Source organism: Cryptomeria japonica, chromosome 5 (genome assembly GCF_030272615.1).
Source record: "Cryptomeria japonica chromosome 5, Sugi_1.0, whole genome shotgun sequence".
Taxonomy (NCBI): domain Eukaryota; kingdom Viridiplantae; phylum Streptophyta; class Pinopsida; order Cupressales; family Cupressaceae; genus Cryptomeria; species Cryptomeria japonica.
In genome coordinates, this window is record NC_081409.1 from 833,069,648 (window position 1) to 833,087,632 (window position 17,985).

General features: G+C 35.9%; 2 protein-coding genes across 2 annotated transcripts in view; both read right to left on the reverse strand.

Moving 5' to 3' along the window:
• Positions 1 to 2,709: 2,709 nt before the first annotated feature.
• LOC131075492 (L-type lectin-domain containing receptor kinase IX.1-like) lies at positions 2,710 to 4,056 on the reverse strand. The gene has a single exon (XM_058012335.2). It carries the CDS (start codon positions 4,054 to 4,056, stop codon positions 2,710 to 2,712), a length of 1,347 nt encoding a protein of 448 aa, XP_057868318.2.
• A 5,086-nt stretch (positions 4,057 to 9,142) lies between these two features.
• The window catches only part of LOC131075493 (L-type lectin-domain containing receptor kinase IX.1-like), a 37,632-nt gene continuing 28,789 nt past the window's right edge, over positions 9,143 to 17,985 (reverse strand). Inside the window, exon 4 of the mRNA XM_059221064.1 lies at positions 9,143 to 9,284. Within this exon, the coding sequence (XP_059077047.1) occupies positions 9,143 to 9,284 (142 nt within the window). The remainder of the gene's footprint in view (positions 9,285 to 17,985) is intronic.

The window sequence follows — 17,985 nt, forward strand, 5'->3', positions numbered from 1 at the left end:
GATATACATAGCTTATATAATGTAGATTTTTTTTTCTATCTTAAGGATTCCTACTCTCTTTAGTATTTATCATACCTTTAAAGTGAATAACTTAAAATATTGAGCATAGTTTTGTGATGGAAATATTGTGAAATTGATAGCTAGTTTGCATACTTATAAGAAAGGTGAACAATATGGTAAAATAAATTATCAAGGAAATTTTTCTCTTATAATGCTAATTGTTATAGGGAGATTGTAAGAGTTACAGAGGACCTATTCTCATGGAGATTACTAATATCACATAATGGTCACATTTAAATATTCTTGTAAACAAATTATCTCTTTCTTTCTTGGGAGTTGTTCTACCAATACTTAAATGAAAAATATTGAACTACAAGAATATCATTATCTAGGAAGACAGTATGCACACATTGAAACTTGTGTTACTCTATCCCAATTTATGAAAACTACGAAGATAAGGGACATAGGCTTCACAATCAAGAAATTTCATTTATGTAAAATAAGTGTTGTGATAGTAAAACTGATTGTTTTTTCTCATGTTGTTAGACTATAAATTCACTAATTATAAGATGTGGTTTATATGTACATAGCTAAAATACTTTGCATAGGATCAAAGACTAATTATGAATGCAATATTTTTATTTTTATTTTCTATTATTTGATTTTCTTTTAGTTTTTTAAATAGGTTGCTTAAATAAATTTTTATAATTCAACTTAAATTTATTAAATTTTTTTCATGGTAAGAAATAAATCATTAGAACTAGATATTTATTAAAAATATATGCAAATTTTACATGTGAAATACTAGGGTTTTATGTATCATTTTCTTTTATTTTGGATTCTTAGGTAATTGCATTTCTTAGGATTCTTAATTGAGTGAAATGATAATCAAGCAAGACTAGTTATTTAGAATCCCGTCTTCTCAAAATGATCATCATAAAGTATAAAGTTGATTTGCTTCATGATCCATCTTATTAGCGTAGAAGTAGTTTAGAACCCACCAAGCTCTCATGATTTAATAATCCAAATATTGACATATTATTAGCAAGATTAAATCTCAAGTGGATCTAAGATCGTGTGTGTTCATCCTATACTTATTTATCTAAAATTTAAGAATATTGATTCATAGGGATAAAAAAATATTAATACCTTTTGGTGCATGTTCAAACATGTTTATGTTTTCTTATTTGATGCATTGACAATCTATTTTTATCTAGTGTGTGAACATGTTTACGTTTTCTTATTTGATGTCTTGACAATCTATCTAGTGTTGACATGATTGTATTGATGAAGCTTAGGGATCTTAGTAACACATTGGATTCAATCGTTGAGGACCTTGTATGTTACTTAACGTTTCTCTTCATTTTTCTTGTCAAATGACCTTAGGGGAATACTTTATTCACCTAACAAAACCCAAGGAACAATGCAAAATTGTCTACTCTCATGCTTTAGTCCATTGTTGTTATTATTTGATTATAAGTGTATTTTATCACCTTATGTTGGCCATCACTAGCATTCAACATTGTTGTCGTCTTTAAGATTTATAGAGCTACACAAATATTTATTAACACTCATACAAGTGAAGCATTATGATCATCCATCCTAGTTCTACTTTAACTCAATCATGCTTAACCATGAAGTTCTCCTCAAGATCAAAATTACTTAACATACTAGCACAATTATAAAACCTTTAACAAGCATTGTTCCTTTGTGATTCATTCATCATCAAGTCTCTTCAACACATCGAGTAAAAAGAAAGAGTTATTATTTACTTTGTACTAAACTATGTTGTTTTATTAAGATTGAATGTGAAAATTTCAATTTGAAACAACAAAAAGATTACATCCGGCTTATCAAATGTTAACTCTTTTAACAATTTATAAATTTTGAATCGATCTTAATCATTTATTAATCTTGACAAACTATAAAAATTCCATTCTACCACATTTCAAAATGACTAGGGGAGAGGACCGAGTAGTTGAGTGTGTTCTAATCGTTGTTATAGCACTTGTTGATTTAATGTCCAATATTTTTAACAATATTACACCAATAGTTGTGACTTTAAAGTTGTTAGTGTTGATGATGATTACCCATAATTGAATGAAATGTATTCCTTAGATCTAAAAAATCAACAAATATGTGATGCCACATCAACACACCAATAAAACCTAAGTTAGTGGACAAGCATGTGTCTCACTTTTTTTTTAGTCTTTTTGGACACCTCGACAAAAAGTATGCTAATGTGGTATCATATTTGATGATGTGGCCTTGAAACTTTAGTTATAATCAAGGGACTTGTCAAGTACGCTGCTCTCGACAAAAAGTATGCTAATGTGGTATCATATTTGATGACGTGACCTTGAAACTTTAGTTATAATTAGGGGACTTGTCAAGTAACCTGCTGTAAAAAGTTGTAAAAAGTTGAAAGTGATTTGAAATATGAAATTATAATGTTCAACTATTTGATCCTCTCTTCTATTAAGAATTTACATTTTAATTATGTTTATATTCTCCCAATTCTCTAATATCACAAAGATCTTGCAAATCTACAACTAAAATGTACAAAGTAAAATGTCACCTTTTTAACAGTAAAAATCAAACACCATTAGTAAACGAAACACACGGCAAGACTTGCGAGCCCACTGGCATAATTTCAATATATACATATATCCTGCAGTAAGCTGGATTGGAAGGAGATTTTGAGCGAATTCACAGGGAGCTACTTGAGCTGGTGGATGTTGACGACGAGGTGATATCGGCAGCAGAACAGTGACCATAGACAGCTATAGGATATTCTAGAGGAACATGAGGCAACTCGGCTCCTCTTTTTAATAAACCCACCACTTGTTCCATCCGCGGTCTGGCGCAGGGATCGGGGTGAGAACATAACAATCCCACTTTCATAAGCCGTTCCATTTCCTCACAATTGAAATTTCCACCCAGTTTCTCATCTGCTGCATCAAGAATTCTGTTCCATCCATGCAAGTGCCAAACCCATTCCACCACTCTGGAATTGTGTTCAATCAAACTCCGATCTGCCGGCCTTCTTCCACATGCAATTTCCAGAGCGAGTGCTCCAAAGCTGAACACGTCGGACTCTCGAGTGGCCTTTCCCGTCATTACGGCCTCTGGTGCTATGTACCCAATTGTTCCTGCTAGCACAGTTGTATGCCCTCCCCTTTCACGTTCCACAACTCTGGCAATCCCAAAATCCCCCAGTTTCGCTTTGAACTTCGAATCCAGCATCACATTGCTCGCCTTGATGTCTCTATGCAAAACGCTGTTATGCCGGTCCTCGTGAAGATAAACCAGAGCCGAGGCTACGTCACAGGCTATGCTGTATCTTCGATCCCAATTCAAAACAGCCTCTGCCTCCCCAAATAGGTATTTGTCAAGACTTCCATTTGGGAGCAATTCATAGACCAGAAGAAAATCATCATTTCGATGGCACCATCCCAGAAATCTGACAAGATTGTGGTGAGTAAGTTGACTGTTTATAATCACTTCTGATATGTACTCTTTCTTACCTTGTCTGGCCGTTGGAGATATTCTTTTCACCGCCACAGCCTCGTTTGTGCCAGGTAAAGTGCCTCTGTATACACTCCCGAAGCCACCCTCTCCAATCTTCTCATCCTCACTGAAGTTATGGGTGGCAGCGCTGAGGTCATCATATGCGAATGGAGTAGCGGGTAAAACAGCCAGGCGAAGCGATTCGTTCAGCTCCTCGTCGCTCTTTTTGCCATCACCTCTGCAATTATTGATGACCCACCTAGTTAGTATGAATATTACGAAACCAAATATGGCGAACGAACTGGCCAGGACAGAAATCAGTATAATGGTAGAAGAAAATGGGATTAGGCTTTGGGCACTTGGAGTAAAAGTGGAAGTGGAGGGAGGTGGAGAAAGGAGAGGGGAATAACATGGCCCTTCTAGACATCCATCTCCGCAGTAAACAGTTCCAATTCCACAGAAACCCGATTTGCTGCAGCACAAATCTGTTGGCCACCCGCAATTCTGTGGAGAAACACTCTCAAATACTAGCAAAACAATTCCCATTACTATCACCATCTTTCACTCTCTACCTATTTCTCTATTTGCTTCAATCAATCTCTCTGAATACCCTCTTGCCCATAGTTATACAATGTCAACTTTGAGTGCGTTTTCTCTTGATGTTTGATTTGGTCTTTCAAATACCTACTACACGAGTAGTGTTTAGTTTCATTCCAGAGGAGCGGAATGTCTGAAAGTTCTTTAAATTCTTATTTTTCGACTCAATTATTAGCAAAACATATTCTTCTCCATCACGACAAGTTGGTGAAGCCGCTTATCTAGGCAAATATTCTATTCCATAGTATTTTAGTGAGATTGCAAACGCAGATCTATACCTACCCAAGGAGCAGATTCTCGGAACTGAGTAAACCCTAATACAGAATACAAGAATACCTAAAAACATTCGAAAACAGCGATTATGAAGCTTCTCATGAATGTGGGACTAAGAATCTATTTTTGTTTTAAAAATGGATGTGTGTAAATTATTATTTATAAAATAGTGTTATATATTAAAAAGATTAGGTAGAAATAGTCATATTTCTGAAGTCTAAATAGGGTGCAATTAGAAGTTTGAGTTGTACTTTAGTATTAACTTCATTTCAGGTTAGGATCAAATGAATCGTCATTAAGAAATGGAATGAGTATGATTTGAATTGTCTAATGAGAAAATATATATAATAAAATTTAGAAAATAATTTTAATATTATATTATATAATTTTTTAAGAAACTCATATCAATGATGTAGTATATATTTGTAAGTAATATTTTTTTTATTTTTAACATAAATTAACTTTATATAATGTATTTTGCATTTTATTTTAATCATTGCTACTTTACTAAGAAATCATTTTACTAGAATATTGTTACAATTATAAACATTACTCTTAGATTCCTTATCTTTAAATTCCTTTCAACAAGCACACAATTTCGTCAATTGTTAATGTTGACGATGAGATGAAGGATGTTGATCATACATGTTGACGATGAGATGAAGGATGTTGATCATACACAAGTATAGGAAACACTCTAGAAGAACGTGAGGCAACTCGTCTTTCCTTGTCAATATAATAGTTTCTTGTTGCATCTATAATCCAACATTTGATTGGGATGCAAACAGAACAATCCTGCTTTCATAAGCCACTCCATCCCCATCATTGAAATTTCTACCCAAATTACTTTCTACTATGTCAAGAATCATGTGTTGGCTATACAAGTGCCAAAACCATTCTAGTACTCTAGAATTGTCTTTGGTCAAGCACCACCCAATAAGGATAGAAAAAAAATCAGATTGCTTGAGTAAAAATTATTTCATTCATCTTGTGAATAAACATTACATAATACCTTAATAAATAGAGGTTTTTGTAATTATAATATTTTTTCTAGAATGACACATATACTATATACAAAATAAAAATAAAAAATAGTTTCATGTAAAATATTTAATATTATTTCTCCTTTAAAAACTATGAAATATGCATTCATTAATTTTATTTGGGGAGAAATCAATATTTTATTATCATGCATCCCCCTTAATTTCTACTACCTTTGGAAATGCAATTGTTGGTTTATTATCACAAAATATTGGTTTTGAATCGTCCTATTTTTTAAAATTAATTAATTGATACTCTTTGCATCCAAATTATTTGACATGTTGTTGATGTTGTTGCTCCATTTCTTTTCCTAATAAAATTATCACTATAAGATTTTTCTTTTATGCTCACGAAACAACCATTGATCCAAAGGAATTATTTTTCAAAGTAATCTTACTATCATTTGCATTACCTAAAAAAATACTTTTAGTATAAACAATCAAATCAAGATCATTAGTTTTCAAATTTATATTATTATACATCCTATTGTTCATGTTACATATCTTAATATTCTCTTCCCAAATTGTAAATGTGAGCCTTCTAATGACATAAATATTGAAATTAAACAAACATGATACATAATATTTGGTATTGTGGTTGTGAAGCACATCAAACATCCAATAAATATTTTGAATATTATTGGATCAATATTGAATCCCTTGTCTTCTTTACATTAATTTTGGTTCATATTGAAATTGGAGTTGATGGTGGATTACAATTCAAAATCTTGAATCAACCTGATACATCCTTGGAAAATTTAGATTGACAAATGAAAATTCTATTATTTTATTGAATAAATTCAATTTCTAGAATATGTTTCATTAATCCCAAGTCAACCATTGTAAATAATTTCTTCATATTTTATTTGAACATGTGCGCGCGTGTGTATCATAAAAATCAAATCATCAACATATAAATATATACTCAAAATCTAATATTTTTTTGTTGGCTTTTGTATATGATGCATGATCATTTCTATTGAACCTATTTCTAATAAAGTATGAGTCAATTTGAATATGCCATGCTCTTGGTGCTTGTTTGAGACAATAAAAGAGATTTTTTTTAATCTGCATAGAATTTCTTCATGTCCATGTAATGTACATAACCTATTGGTTGTTCCACATAAACTCCTCTCTCTAGAAAACTATTAAAATATTTATTTGACTTCCATCTAATAATTTTGTGTTGTTATGGATAAAATCAATCTAACTATATCAAGCTTTACAATCCATACAAATTTTGCATTGTACTCAACTCTACGCTATTGTGGAAAACATTTTTCTACCAAATTTATTTTTTATATTTCAACTTCACCTCGTACGCTGAATTTAGTCTTATAGACATTTTAAGTTTATGCATTTTTTACCTTTAGGAAGATCTATTAGCTCCCATTTTTTATTTCTTTCAATAGAATCCATCTCTTCATTCATAGCCTTGATTGAATATTCTTCCTTTATTGCTTCTTGAAAATATAGAGGATTAGACAAAGAAAAATTTGAACATGAACCTAATTTTTTCTTCTTGATCATAAATCTCTTTCAAACTTCTTGTTGTCTTACCTCTATACTATTCCCTTAGTGAATAAATTATAGGACTCTATTCGTCAGTTACTTTTGAGTTGAAGTAGGATTTCTTAAATGGCTTGATGGTTCTAATGTACAAAATTCATAGGTATTCGAGACTCTCCTAAGTTGTTCCTCTGAATATTTATTGTTGAAGTAACAATTACTACTTGTGAACTTGGTGGTCCACACTTTATTCTTCTATTTTTTCTTCCTTTGGAGGTATTGTTCCTTTAATTTTGATTGATTTATTAGTATTTCCATCTCATGCTTCTTCTTCTTTGAATTAAATATCTCTACTAATGATTACCTTATTAGTAAGATTTAAAAATATTTGTAAGATTTTTATCGTTTAGAGTAGCTAGTAAAGATATATTTTTTCTATCATACAACTATCTTCTCTTTTCCTTAGAGGCTCATGAGCATATACAAGACATACAAAAATTATGGAAGGAGATACATTACTATTCTTACCATTTCATAATTTTTTGGAATCCTATCTTTGATACTTTTTGTCAAACATTTATTTAGAATATATACTACACATGCTACTACTTCTCCCTAATATTAATTGCAAAATTGCTTGTCTTTCAACATGTTTCAATCCATCCATATCTATGGTTATTCTATTATTCTTTTCTATAATACCATTTTATTGTAATGTATACCTTGTAGTTTTTTTTTTTAATTTCACAATATTTGTAAAAACAAAAGAATTTATTTGATTTTTATTTTTCACCTCTATCTAACATGAGTACCTTAATGTGAACACTTTAGTTTTTAACCATGGAATTGAAATCCTTGAATATTCTAAAGGTTTTAAGACTTGTGTTTGGAAAAAAATATCCATGTCCTTTTTTCTAATGACTAGGTTAGGAATTGGCAACCTCTTCATCATGTCCAAAGATAAAAGTAAGTTCCTTTACCACATCAAGTATTGTATTTGACCATTTCTCTTTTAAATAAAATGGTGACCTTCTGAAATTGATTTTTCACATTAATAGAGGTTGAATCAACATTGATATTTTAAAGGGAAATGAGAGCATAATAGAAAGACCTTAGAGATTTGTATGCACCTACAATATCATGTGTTTCTTTAAAATAGATTTCAACATGCTAATATAAGTATATACTACTATGTCATAAAGGTGGAAACAAACATTGTTGATTTCCCATACATTAAACCTTAAAGGAAAGATCATGCAACTTATAGATATACGAAATTTTCAGGAGCATTATGATAAATAGATTCAATACTTTAAGAACATGAAAGAAAGAAAAAAAGACAAAAGATAAAGAACACCAATAAATGTGGGGAAAACCTTTTTAGGTAAAAAACACCACACTCCAAAACATATTGAGCCAATGTATTATTCAAAAATAAGTTACAGTGCATTTTTTGGGAGTTCTAAGTCTTTACATGGAGATTTACATCTTTCTCTTCTTTGAAGGAAATATGGTAGCATGACCCTGTAAAATGAACAAATTGTTAGAGTAAAGTAATTAATTAACTTTGCTCTCCTCTTAAGATTTCCCTTTATGCACATATTAGTCATTTAATAATTAATATTTAATTATTAAATGCACACACCTTAGGGTTAGGTTTTCCTTTTGGTGTTGATCTCCTTTATAAGGATTGATCTCTTGTATTATTCATATTATTGATTCATTTTTCTCTGATAATACATCTTTTCTCTTTGTCAGAGCCAAAACCCTTGTATTCGTTCTCTCTCTTTCTCTGTGACAAGTTTCTTGCATGCAGGTTTGCTTTCGGGTTCTGTGGATTTGTATTTCTCAAATCCTACATGGTATTAGAGCTGGATTTGCTGCAGCTTGTTCAGACTTTTGAAAGATTTTGAGATCCAAGTTGCATCAGATCTGTGTTTGTCTTCTGTTTTTTATTTTGGAATAGGGGGATATTTTTTTTCGGTGCACTTTGATCCCAAACGGACCTCACCGTTGAGCTTGTAGCGCCCAAAAACCCCTATTTTCATATAAAATTCATCCGATTTGGACACAGTTGCTCCAGAAGGCAAAAACATTTTGCCCCAAGGCCGTACTACCCCAGGGCACGCAGTTCGAGGCATGAAAAGTAAAAATTTTTTTTTAAAAAAATATTAAAAAATGCAGTTTTTTTAATAAAAAAGGCACAGCCAGCTTTACCGCTGCGCGCCACCAGTGCGCAGCTTGGCGGTAACCTGCCCACGCGCCGCCCGCCGCCTGCGCGCCACCAGCCGCCCACGCGCAGCCCATGCCCAGCCCGCGCTCCGCCCACGCGCTGCCAGTCCGCCGCCACCGCCCCTGCGTCACCACCGCACCACCACAGCGTCACCACACCCCTGCGCCAGCCCCTGGTCGCCCAGCGGACCAGGGGCCATTTTTTTTAAGCCCCTAAGGGCTAGCAGGGCCATTTGGGTCTTTTTGGAGCTGTTTTACCAAATCGGGCATAACTTGGGCGTCCGATCTTCGTTTTTCAAAAATGAATAGGTGTTGGAAAGCTGATTCCGAGCCCGTTCTAATGGTGCAAGAATTTTTTCAAATTTCTCTATTTTGATTGTATTTTTTTGCAGTCAAAGTCTGAAGAGCCTTTTGCACTCCGAGGGGCATAACTTGCTCGTTTTTGCTCCATTTTTTGAAAGCGAATAGGCGTCAGAAAGGTGGTTCTGTGCTCTTTCTAGATCTACAGTCTATTTCATCAATAAATTCTTTAGGTGCTCCAAATTTTGTCTCAACCCGTTACTACTTTCTATCATTTTCTGGCTTTCAGTTTGTACTGGGGATTAGTGTTTTGCATTGTGGGGGGGTGTTTTTCTCTTGCTTTCTGTTATTTACATCAGAAAAATAGACTATACAAACACCAATACAAAATAATCAAACCCCTTCTGCATCTTATGTCTAGTTCTGAAAGACCACTTAATAATAATTAAAACATTCAGAGCAGTTGAGGCACAGTTCACAGGATGGCTGACAAACCTATTGACTCTCTCACACCGCATAATTACCACACTTGGAAGGGTCGCATGATGACTTTTCTCCAGTCTAGAGGGTTATGGTCCATTTTGGATGAGATTCAACCTCAGTTGACACGTCCTTTTGAGGTTATGCAACACAGGAACAATATGGATCAGGCTATGGGATTGATGGCTTTACACATTTCCGATAGTCTCCAGTTTCATCTTGAGGGTTGTCTCACTCCTCGAGCCATTTGGACCAAGTTTGAAGGATTTTTTGGTACTGTCAATGAGTTCAGAGCTTTACAGCTTGAGGCAGAGTTAACTTCCTTGGTACCTGATTCGTTTCCTTCTATTGAGGACTTTCTGATGAAGTTCAAACAACAACGATCTATCTTGTAGGGTTGTGGTAAGACTAAGACTGATACAGAGTGCATTTTCCTGATTCTCTCCAAGCTTCGGGGTCCATTTCAGATCTTCTCTTCGACCTTCTATTCCACCATGGATGCCTTGGTTGCTCGACATGTCATGCCTTCTTTTGAGGGCTTTTGTGATCGTCTGACTCGTGAGCAAGCTAAGCTTAAGCAGTTGGATTCACTTTCAGGTTCATAGAACCAAGCATTGGTAGCCCAGTCCTCCAAAGGAAAACAGAAGCAGAAACCGAAGCCTAAGAAAGATTCAAAGGCTAGTGAGAATCCCTCCAAGCCACCACCTAAGTTTGAATCAAAACCATAGTCCAATTCTAAACAGGGCAAATCTTCAAAGTCTGGTGAGTCTTCCTCCAAGACTAAGAAGAAATCAGGTGATCCTTGCAGTTTTTGTGGCAAGGAAGGACATCCCGTTTCCAGGTGTTGGAAACGTTTAGAGGCTTTGGAGGAAGCCATGTAGCAGCATAATATCAGTGCACCATAGCCTCCTTCATAGCCCACAGGGAAAGGTCATGCTCTTTCTGCACGAGCATTGTCCTCCGTATTCACTTGGATTCTAGATTCTGGTGCCTCTCACCATATGACACACATAGAGGATTTGGTCACCGCTCTTGCCCCTACCGGCACTAGACATATTGTAGTTGGTGACTCAGCACAACTTTCCGTTCAGGGTTCTAGTACTGTTTCATTGGATGGTGGTTGTCTTCAGGATGTGCTTTTGGTTCCTGACATTTCGACAAACCTTCTATCCATTTATCAGATTTGCCACTCTGGCTCTGGTAAGACAGTTGAGTTCTCACCTCATGATGTGGTTATTCGAGATCTTCATGATCCTAACTTGGTTGTGGCTACTGGGAGTGTGAATTCTGCATCTCACTTATATAGTTTTGATGGCTTTGAGAGTTTAGACACTGTTGGTTCCTCTCTTATAGCACATGCAGATTCAGTGAGCAGGCTTTAGCATGAGCGTTTTGGCCATGTCAATTACAGATATCTATAGCAGATGAGTACACAGGCACTTGTGATTGGGCTTCCACAGATTTCTTGTACGGATGGTGTATGTCATGGTTGTGTCCTTGGCAAACATCATCGAGATCCTTTTCCTAAGGGTCGAGCTTCTCGTGTTAGGGCTGCCCTAGAGTTGGTACACAGTGATCTTATTTCCTTTCCAACTCCTTCCTTTTCAGGGGCCCGTTATGTACTCACTTTTATTGATGACTTCTCCAGACGTACATGGGTGTACTTTCTTAAGTACAAGTCTGATGTCTTTGACTCATTCAGGATTTTTAAGACATTTGTGGAGAAGCAATCTGGACTTTCTATCAAGAGGATACACACAGATAATGGGGGGGGGGTATGTAAATCAGGCTTTCAGAGATTTTTGCACTGAGCATGGTTTACAACATCAGTTTATAGTTCCTTACACCCCTCAGCAGAATGGTGTTGCTGAGAGAAAGAACAAAACCTTACGGGAGATGGAAAATTGTATGATACAGTCTCGAGCTATGAGTTCTTCATTTTGGGCTGAGGCAGTCAATTGTGCCAATTATATTCAGAATCGGATGCCTCATAAGGCATTGCGACATATGACTCCTGAGGAGGCTTGGACCCATGTCAAGCCTGATGTTTCTATATTCTGAGTTTTTGGTAGTGAGGCTTGGGCATTTATTCCTGATGCTCAGCGGAACGCCATGGAGAGAAAGAGCCGACCACTCATATTTGTTGGCTACTATGAGGATGTTAAGGCATACAGGTTATTTGATCCTGATTCTAGAGAGGTCTTGTTTCGGCGGGATGTCCAGTTTGATGAGTGCTATCCTCAGATGGATTCTCCATCACCAGCTTCTCCCTCATTGCCTACTCCTTCCTCTTCATCTCTTGAGGATTAATTATCTCTTGAGGATGATGTAGATCATGATCCACCATCTCCACCACCACCAGTTGCTCCGTCTTTGTCGAAGTGGGCCCGTGATACTGTTGATGCAGCTGGTTCTTTGGCAGGTGATCCTTCAGATACTCGTCGCACTCGTGCTCAGACATCTAGTTCTAGTCTTTTGAGTCATGCCCTTTCAGATGATCCTCAAAAGTTTTCAGAGGCGACAGGACACCTTAAGTGGGATAGGGCCATGGATGAGGAGTATTCTTCTTTGATGAAGAATCATACTTGGGATCTGTGTCCTCTTCCTAAGGGAAGAAAGTTGGTTCGATGCAAGTGGGTGTATCGTACCAAGTATGCTGCAGATGGTTCAATTGATAAGTATAAGGCCCGTCTTGTTGCGAAGGGTTTTTCTCAGGTAGAGGGTATTGAATACTCTGAGACCTTTGCTCCTGTCGCCAAGATGAATTCTATACGCTTGGTACTTTCACTTGCAGCTTCACAGGGATGGACAGTGTTTCAGATGGATATGAAGAGTGCCTTCTTGCATGGAGACCTACATGAGGAGATCTATATGGAGCAGCCTCAGGGATTTATGCAGGACACTTCTTTGGTTTGCAGACTTCATCATTCATTGTATGGTCTCAAACAAGCCCCAAGGGCTTGGTATGAGAAGATGGACTCTTTTTTGCGTTCCTCTCACTTCACACGCTATCATTCCGATCACACAATGTATCTTTAGCGTCAGGAGGGTAATCTTTTGATTCTTGTGCTATATGTCGATGATCTTATCATTACAGGTAGCTCATCCTCCATGATTCAGAGTGTTCAGAGAGCTTTGATGGAGCAGTTTGAGATGACAAATCTTGGTCTCTTGCACTTCTTTCTGGGTCTACAGGTTATTCAGTCTTCGGATGGGATTTCCATATTTCAGGAGAAGTATGCTCTTAATATGCTTCAATGATTTGGCATGCTTGATTGCAAGTCTGCCCCCACTCCATTTCAGTCAGGTGTTGTTTTGTCTTCCACTTGCTCTACTCCTTCAGTAGACCCCACTTTATACAGGCAGTTGGTTGGCAGTTTGTTGTACCTGACACATTCTCGTCTGGATCTTTCCTTTGCGGTTGGTCTTGTCTCTCAATTCTCCCATGATCCTCATGAGAGCCATTGGCAAGCAGCCAAACATATTTTGAGGTACATTCAGGGCACCACACATTATGGCATTCACTACACTTCAGGATCCCCTCACATCATTGGCTTCACTGACTCCGATTGGGCTGGTGATGTCAATGATTGGAAGTCTACTTCTAGCTTCATTTTTTGCCTTGGTTCTAGTCATATTACATGGTCTTGCAAGAAGCAGTCTGCTATTGCATTATCATCTACAGAGGCTGAGTACCGTGCAGCAGTGTTAGCCAGTCAGGAGGTTTTATGGCTTCGGCAGTCGATGACAGAGTTTGGGTTTCCTCCAGATTGTCCCACTACTCTTTGGTGTGACAATCAGAGTGCCATTCATATTTCTCGCAACCCAGTGGAGCATCAGCAGATAAAGCACATTGAAATCCACATGCACTTCATCAGACAATTGATTCAAGGTGGTTCTCTCATCTTGGAGTATATTCCTACAGAGGAGTAGGTTGCAGACATCTTCACTAAACCTTTGGCATCTCCGCGCTATCTTCAGTTGCGCTCTATGCTTGGGGTGAAGGAAGTTGTCCTTGGGGGGTCTCAGTGAGGCCTTCCTTCCTTCATGTTTTCTTTTCAGCATGTTTCAGTATCTCTTTTTGGAGAGGAGTTTTTTCCCTCTGGGTTTTCTCCTTTACTCCGCTTTATAGAGATTCTCTTGTATTAGGGTACCTGATCAGGCCTTGTTGCCGGGACCCTTTATTGCATTGAAGTTCCTTTGCTTTCTTCTGCATTGTTTGTAGCTGCATTGTAGCTCATCTTGAGGGGGGTGTTAGAGTAAAGTAATTAATTAACTTTGCTCTCCTCTTAAGATTTCCCTTTATGCACATATTAGTCATTTAATAATTAATATTTAATTATTAAATGCACACACCTTAGGGTTAGGTATTCCTTTTGGTGTTGATCTCCTTTATAAGGATTGATCTCTTGTATTATTCATATTCTTGATTCATTTTTCTCTGATAATACATCTTTTCTCTTTGTCAGAGCCAAAACCCTTGTATTCGTTCTCTCTCTTTCTCTGTGACAGGTTTCTTGCATGCAGGTTTGCTTTTGGGTTCTATGGATTTGTATTTCTCAAATCCTACACAAATCTCCTCTCCTCAACTCCTTCTAGCAAAAACTTGCATCTATAGATCATATAATGCATTAAATGTCAAATTTCTAAAACCCATGCCTAAGCATGAAGATGCCATATAGAAGGTGCTAAATACATCAAACATGCAAAAATGTAGCTTTGCAATTGACAACTCATACAAAAATATGCAATTTTGAATTATTACCAAACTTGCATAAGAAACTACATATGCCAGATAAATAATTGCATCTCCAAAGGTGTCCACATTTCTTGTATACTTAACATGAAATAGAAACTTCATTTATGCATGCTTCCTACTTAATTTGCAACTTGCAAACTTGACTCTTGAAAGTGGATGCCATATTCTTAGAAAATAGAAACCCATGTCATATACTCACTTCTATGTAGGATGCCACCTCACCAAGAGGTCACACAAAGATACCATGACATTAGAAAGTTATAAAATTAGAATATAATAAATAAATGCAACAAATAATTAAATAATTCAATATTAGGACTCTAAGGTTGAGACACCTTGATCCCAACATTCTCCCACTTGTCGAAGACCTATCAAGAGTCATTGGAAAATAACAAGATTTAAACTGCTAGGAGCCAATTGATTAAATCAAATCACATCCATGAAACCACATAAAGCTAAAACATGTTCATTCTCCAAAAATAAACTTGCAACAATATCCAAGATGTCCACCATATGAAGCAACACTTCCTATCATCCTCCAACATTCCACCTATGAAAGAAAAACAACAAGCTAGGGTGTAGATACACCAATCCAAGGAAAACATGAATCAGATCCAAGTGATAATTGTATACACATAAAATTGGCTATGAGCAATTAAATAAATATTAACAATTATTCTTCTATTAAACAGTTGTTTTGAAAAGATTAATTTATTTAATTCATACCATATCCTTCTATTAATTAATTTAATTATTAATTAATTCATTTAACCTTTTCTTCTAATCAATTAATTAAATATCTAATATTTAATTATTCCCCTATCTTCTATCCTATAGTCTCAAATATTAAATAACTTCTTAATTATTTAAATCCCTTTTCCAACTCACCTTTCCATCTCCACTTCATCTTTCATTTGCCAACTCATCTCTCATATGGATAAATTAATTCAACAAAATAAAATAAAAATAAATTATTCATTAGCCACTTATCTCCAACTTCCAAAATAAATGAATATTGTGTACGTACACATATTTCTCCAACCTTCTTCTATATTCTCTCCAGCCTTCATACATCTTTAGAGGAAGTTGAGTCCACTTGTCCTCTCATTCCTACATCCTCTCCAACTATCCTATATCCTCTCAAGTCTTCAACCCAGTCAAGGTGAGATGAGTGACACTTGTCTTCTCCTTCTCCCTTTTCCTCTATCCTATAGGTGTAGGAGGAACATCTTCCCCCTCTCTCTCTCACATCTCAACTTCTTGATCATAGCCATCCAATCTACAAGATTTAATCAGGACCATTGAACTCTGCCACATCAGCTTTTGCACTCAAAAATCTATAAAAAGAGGTCTCCTAAGCCATTTTAAAACTAATAGTCTAATAGATAATCTTGTAGTCATTTTAGGAGTTTTTATCTTGCATCCATGAGTTTGAGTTTTCAAAGCAAATAGAAAATTTAGAATCATTTTCATAGCTTAATATCATGTTTATCTTAATATCATTTGCATATGCATATCTTAGTACCAGTTAACTAGCAGTCCATTCTTCGTATGTCATCTTGGAAGCTACCAGTGCTTGTCTGAGAGCAAATTATCTGCAACCAAGAATAGTGGAGTTAAGACACAATGAGACTTAAATCATGAAGGTAATAATAATTTTTTTATTTTATATGTATTTCATGTAGTTTCATTGGTTGATTTTGGATTTCCTATAGCATTTCTTTTGTATTTTGTGAAGTTAACATGTTGTAGGTAGTATTTTGATGATAAAATTCATGTCGACACATTTTGGCGCCCACCGAGGGGCTTGGGCATCGCAAATACATTTCTAATATCCTATCTTTTTTCTTGCACAAATTAATTTATCGCCTTTGTAGGTCAGTTTCACGCATCTGTAAAGTTTGATAGTGCTTTTTCTAGATAGGTTAGTGCTTTTATCACTTAGGTTAGCACATGTGTTAAATAGAGTAATGCTTTTGAACATGAATTCATGCAATCAAGTGACAGGTTAACGCTTTCGTCGTGCAGGTTAGCACTTTTATATCCCAGGATAGCACTTTTGCCTTTTGTGTTAGCGCTTTTGCTATTTTAGAGCTTTTGTTCTAATAGTGCTGAAATTTGAATTTTTGCAATCTAAAAGCTAACAATCTTTGCAGGTCCAAATTTCCAAGACTTTCAATTTTGCAAACTACTCACATTTGTGTGTGCAGGGTTATTTTAAAGCAAATTTCTTGTATTTCCACACATCTAGTTAATTAGGAGTATTTTGGAAAGTAAAACATCATATCTTGCTCAACTAGCTTAACTAGGATGGACAATAAATAGTATGCAACTTGCATTTGAGTGACTTCTTTAAAGTAGTTGCACATAGATTATAGAAGGCTTACAATAAACTTGTGTATTCTATGCTTGATAAAGTAGTAGGTGAGTATGTTGTCACCCTCATACGGTGCTAAAAAAACCAGACCTAATTTATTAATGTGTAACCTTTAGAGGGCCCGCCTTTCTAAGCTACCTTCAGGGGGCCAGTGAGAGGGGAACAACCCAAGTGGAAATGAGCTAATACCGAGTCCTTCCGATCCACTCTAAATAAATCATTTTTGTGACGAAAGTCATGACAAGATGTGCTGATTAGTTCATACCGACACTATGTTTCCCCATAAACCTTATGGAGTGTAACCTCTATAGGATGGGAACCTTATGTATTTACAAAGTGTAAAGTGCTGTATGTATGGCCACATGACCAGAAGCCCTTACTAAAAACCATTTGTACTAGTTGCCAAAATCCTTCTAATTACTGGCACAAGAGGTTAGACCTTTGAAGTGTCTCACACACATATGGTTCTTAGTAGAGATATACAGTTTTCCATTGGGAGATTTCATGGAAACTGGTTCTTGGCTGCCCCAGAGAAGTGAGTGCGGAGGGTGGAGCCACTGGAGTCAAGCATCTAAATATCTGCTCTGAATAGCTTAGCCTCAGGGGAAACCCCATGTGAGATTCAATAATTATTGTCTCGGCCTACCATAGGATTTGTGCTTGCTTGTGCATTTCTATTTTTTGAACATTGTGTCTTTTGTGTCTACAAACATGCTAAATATGGTCAAAAACATGAAAAATTATCATCTTGAAATGAGCAAAAATCGGTCAACTTGTTGAGAAAATTAAAAAAATCTCTATAACCTGTAACACAGTCAAAATCACAAATTTACCTCGTAGAAAAACTCTTTGGAGTCACAAAAAAATGCTTTTGAACATTAAGACAACGTTTTTAAGAAACAACACAA

Coding starts and splice junctions, on each gene's coding strand:
- LOC131075492 (XM_058012335.2), bottom strand. CDS start 4,056: ATGGGAATTGTTTTGCTAGTATTTGAGAGTGTTTCTCCACAGAATTGC.